General features: G+C 36.1%; 1 protein-coding gene across 1 annotated transcript; it reads left to right on the top strand.

Annotated features, from left to right (window-relative positions):
• The first annotated feature begins 212 nt into the window (after nt 1–212).
• LOC131922279 (olfactory receptor 2L13-like) lies at nt 213–1,151 on the top strand. Its single transcript, XM_059277042.1, has one exon. It carries the CDS (start codon nt 213–215, stop codon nt 1,149–1,151), a length of 939 nt encoding a protein of 312 aa, XP_059133025.1.
• The last annotated feature ends 3,911 nt before the right edge of the window (nt 1,152–5,062 follow it).

The following is a 5,062-nucleotide window of genomic DNA, read 5'->3' as shown; positions in this document are numbered from 1 at the left end:
TCTGAACTGAGAACTTGGCCAGAGGCAAGACAGAAGAAATCCAGCTCAGATTTCAAAATCAGGTCAGCAGAAGAATGGTGCTGGAGGAAGAACAATTCAGTGCAAGCATTAATTCCAAGCCAGTTCCTCTTCATTCTTTCATTCTATTTCCTATGCTAGGTATATGTTGCTTGTGAGTTTCTTTTTCAAGAAGGATAAAGCAATACGTCTTCATGGAGAAATGGAATCAGAGCTCAAGTGATTTCATTTTGTTAGGGTTGTTTCCACAAAATCAAACAGGCCTTCTGCTTTTGCTGCTCATCATGTGCATATTCTCTGTGGCCTTGCTTGGCAACTCAACAATGATCCACCTCATTTGTGTGGATCCCAGGCTCCACACCCCCATGTACTTTCTCCTCAGTCAGCTCTCTCTCATGGACCTGATGGATGTCTCTGCCACTGTTCCCAAGATGGCATTCAACTTCCTTTCTGGCCAGAAAAGCATTACCTTACTGGGCTGTGCAGTTCAATCCTTTTTCTTTATGACCATGGCAGGTTCTGAGGGCTTGCTTTTGGCCTCCATGGCCTATGACCGTTTTGTGGCCATCTGCCATCCCCTTCATTATCCTATTCGCATGAACAAAATGATATGCCTGAAGATGATTGTAGGGTCCTGGACACTGGGCTCCATTAACTCTTTAGCACATACGGTCTATGCCTTTCAAATCCCTTACTGCCATTCTAGGTCCATTAATCATTTCTTCTGTGATGTCCCTGCCATGTTGCCCCTGGCCTGTATGGACACTTGGGTTTATGAGTACCTGGTATTTGTGAGCACAATCCTGTTTCTACCACTTCCTTTCCTTGGCATCACAGCTTCCTATGGACGTATCCTTTTTGCTGTCTTCCATATGCGCTCAAAAGAGGGAAAGAAAAAGGCCTTCACCACGTGTTCAACTCACTTAACTGTGGTGACATTTTACTATGTACCTTTTGCCTACACTTATCTTCGACCTAGGAGTCTCCGTACACCCACCGAAGATAAGACTCTGGCTGTCTTCTACACTATCCTCACCCCCATGCTCAACCCCATCATCTACAGCCTGAGGAATAATGAGGTCCTGGGGGCCATGACAAGAGTCTTTGGAACATTCTCTTTCATGAAAACTTGATCTTTTCCTCACTGTTCCTCTTTGACTTCTCCTGGGGAATGTCATAAAGCAGTGCCCTCTATTGGAAATACAATGTGTGGCACACACATGCCATAAGTTTCTGGTGATTCATTAATAGTTAAGATTAAATAATATGTTCATCATTGTATACTAGTATAATTATTCACATGTTTAATTCACAACATTACAGTAAATGTTTTTAATGACAGATATTAGACAATGGATTACTATACTAATACAACCTGAGATATACTTTATGAATGTACTGTAATATGACTAAGTATGACTAAAATTAACCTGAATTAATTGCTTTACTCAAGAATTTTGCCTTAATTCTTTTCATTATTAAAAGCCTGTGTATATTGAATATTTACAACACATTTCAGTTTGGACCTTGCTCATACAAGTGACTAATACTCACATGGAGCCAGCGTCTACTGTATAGGAAAATAAAGCAATCTCATAGTCTTGAAATGTTTTAAAAAACATTCAGTTTTACCACAACACACTAGAACCATTCTCACCCCAGGTAGAATGGTTGTAAAAAGCAAAGAAGGAAAAAGTTTCAGGTATAAATTGACCAATTACCCTGTTTCCATCCATATACAATGTTCACGTGTATGAAATATCACATTATACCTCATAAATAAGTATAATTATCTTCAGCTGAAACATTATCATATAGAGCACATATTCTGACCATCTTATCTTAATGTCTTTGTATAAGACCATTCTAGAGGGACTTAATTGGTTAAGAAATTTTCTTGTTTCCATAAAGAAATGAAATGATGGTCGAGTATATGCTATTTATCTACATTTTTACTTAATTAAAACTTGTCTTGTTCATTGTGGATAATATTTTGATATATGTTCAAATACAGTTTGCACATATTTTATTGACTATTTTAAAATGTATGTTTACCAGGCTATTGGCCAGTTTTTTTGGTATCTTTAATTTCTTTTGGTAGTAGAGTAGTACTAGTGCTGTAGAAGATGTTTAGGAATGTTTTTTCTTTCTACTTTTTTTGAATAATTTTAAAATATCTGAGTGAGATCTTCAATGAAATTCTGGTAGGATTTTTCTGTGCGTCTGTCTGGTCCTGGACCAGGTTTTTTTTTTTTTTTTTTTTTTTTTTTTTTTTTTTTTTTTGAGAGGATTTTGTTGCTCTTTGAATTTCCTCATTTGTTAGGGTCTGTTTAAAATTTGGTGGATTCTTAGATTAACTTTTGGTACATTGCATGCACCTAGAAAATTATCTATTTCTTTTATGTACTTTCAACTTAACAGGCTACAGTTTATTCAAATATTTTCATATAATATATTGGATTGCTGTGGTATATTTTGTGATGCTTCCCAGTACAGTACTAGTTCTGTCAATTTGAGTGATATCTTTTTTTCTTTTGGCTACTTGTGCCTAGGCCTTTTCTTTATTTTTGAAAATGTGGGAATGCACTAACATTCCCAAATTAATGAATGTAATAAATCACATAATTAAACCTAAAAGAAAAAAAATCACACGATCATTTCAATACATGTAGAAAGCACCTTTGACAAAATTCAACATGTATTCATGATGAAAGTCATAGAGTAAGACTAGAGCAAATGTACCTTGACACAGAAAAGGCTATGCATGTCAGTCCCACAGAAAAACTCATCTTCAATCAACTAAAAATCTTGACGCTATCCATTGAAGTCATGAACAACACAGCTGTCTGATATGTGATGAAGATTCCAAAAATATGCACTGTAGAAAAGACTAAATTTTCCACAAATGGTGCTGGGAAAACTGCATGTCTACATGCAGAAAAATGTAATTAGACACCTATCTATCACATTGAACATAAAATAAATCTAAATGGATCAAAGGTCTCATTGTGAAACCTGAAACATTAAAACTGGTAGAAGAAACCATAGGCAGTGCCCTACAATATATATGTGCATAGGAAAGGAATTCCTGAATAGGACCTCATTTGCCCAAAAATTCAGACCAACAACAGACAAGTGGGACCTTATAAATCTAATAATCTTTTACATAGTTAAGAAAATAACCAAATGAAGTGAATGCTCACAGAGGGGAGGGGATTGTTTCTTGTTATATATCTAATAGAAATTGATATCCAAGTATATAAAGAACTAAAAAGACAAAGAAAGGGAAAAGAAAAGAAAGAGTCAGAAAAAGAAACGACTAATTCAAACATGGACTATGAATATGAAAAGAGAATTTCCAAAGTTCAACATAAAATTTTCTAAAAAAAGATACATTAAAAAGTTCTCATCATCCAACCAATTAGTGTAATATAAGTAAAACAAATGAACAAACTCCCTAAAACTAGCAATAACCTGCCACGTGCGCGCGCGCGCACACACACACACACACACACACACACACACACACACACTCACACACAGTCACACACACACAAAACCCACTGAGATTTCATCTTATGCCATTCAGAATTGCAATGATCAACAAAACATAAAATTCTGGGGAGATTGTGTGGAGACACCTTATCCATTGTTGGTGGAACTCCAAACTGTTTTAGCCATTCAGGAAATCAGTGTGGAAAATTATCCAAAAAAAAAAAAAATCTATCATTTGACCTACTTTACTACTCCTTGGCATCTGCCCAAAGAACTTGATATCCTATTCCACAGTTACTTGCTCATCCATGTTCATTGCCACTCTAGTCACAATAGATAGGAAATTGAAACAACTTAAATATCCTTCTACTGATAATTGGACAATAAGAATGTGTCACAAATACTGTAGAATAGTATATGGGTATAAAGATAATTGAAATCATGAAATTTGTAAGTAAATGAATGAAATAGAAAAGATTATATTGAATGAGGCAATCCAGACCTAGAACCTTAACTATGTGTGTGTGTTTAGCTTTGCATCTTTAGCTGTGAGTACATAACCTGAAGTAACCATATGAACCAGGAAAGGAAAGTAGAAAGGTCCCATGTGGGAAGTGCTACAGAGTGCAGTGAAGATGAAAACAGCAAAATTTTGAGAATCTTTAACTGGGGAGAAAAGGAAGTCAATACAGAAAGAGAAGGAGGGAAGAGGGAAAAATAACATTAAAGATATTTGAAAAAGTTATAAGGAATCATATTATTTTCATTTTATCCCAAACTACAGATAATATGTATAAGTATATGTATATGTATATACACACAAAGTTTAAATGAAGTTAGGTCACTTAGGCTGAAAATGCCCCCTCCAAAATCCACAGATTGTTTAATAAAAATCCTGGTATCAGACATGAGAAATTCTCTTGTGAGTTGTTGATCAGAGGAATGCCAGAAATTTCCTACATAATACAGGCTATTGCTATTGCTGTTTGTTGTCTTTCAGGTATGGAAGATACATTATTATTGCTAAATACACCACACACTTAAGACACTGGACTACCAGGATTTGTTGTACCTGACCTGAAAGCCTCCTCTCTGAGGACTAGCTTCCAAGGAATCAGAAGTTTCTGTGCAAGCACTTAAGGATGGGAATTCCTCCCTTGCTGTGAAGCCTATGAACCACAACAAAGACCAGTATGGCAAGAAATCCCTAAATGTGCAGTAAGTGGCAATCATCTTTGTAGAAAGCAAGTACTGTCTAATTGGACTTAAGACAAGTTCAACAGAAGGGAAATTGTGCCTGGTTCTGGAAACCTACCTAAATTCCTGAAGCTAGTAATCATGAAGTTATGGATCTTAGGGGAGAACCTTCTACAGCTACTTTAACAAACCAGTATCATTTCTAACTGCATTATAAAACTTGTCTTTTTATCCAGATTTAAGTCTTGTTCCCAACACCACCCAAGTTTTTCTATGCAGCAGAAACCCTTAAAAAAACACAAGTGGTCCAAATGCAGAGATCACTTGGTAATGGTGTGCCCAGCCCCAATGG

The sequence above is a fragment of the Peromyscus eremicus genome, chromosome 12 (genome assembly GCF_949786415.1).
Source record: "Peromyscus eremicus chromosome 12, PerEre_H2_v1, whole genome shotgun sequence".
In the NCBI taxonomy this organism is placed as follows: Eukaryota; Metazoa; Chordata; class Mammalia; order Rodentia; family Cricetidae; genus Peromyscus; species Peromyscus eremicus.
This window is presented reverse-complemented; position numbering and strand designations above follow the sequence as displayed.

Coding starts and splice junctions, on each gene's coding strand:
- LOC131922279 (XM_059277042.1), top strand. CDS start 213: ATGGAGAAATGGAATCAGAGCTCAAGTGATTTCATTTTGTTAGGGTTG.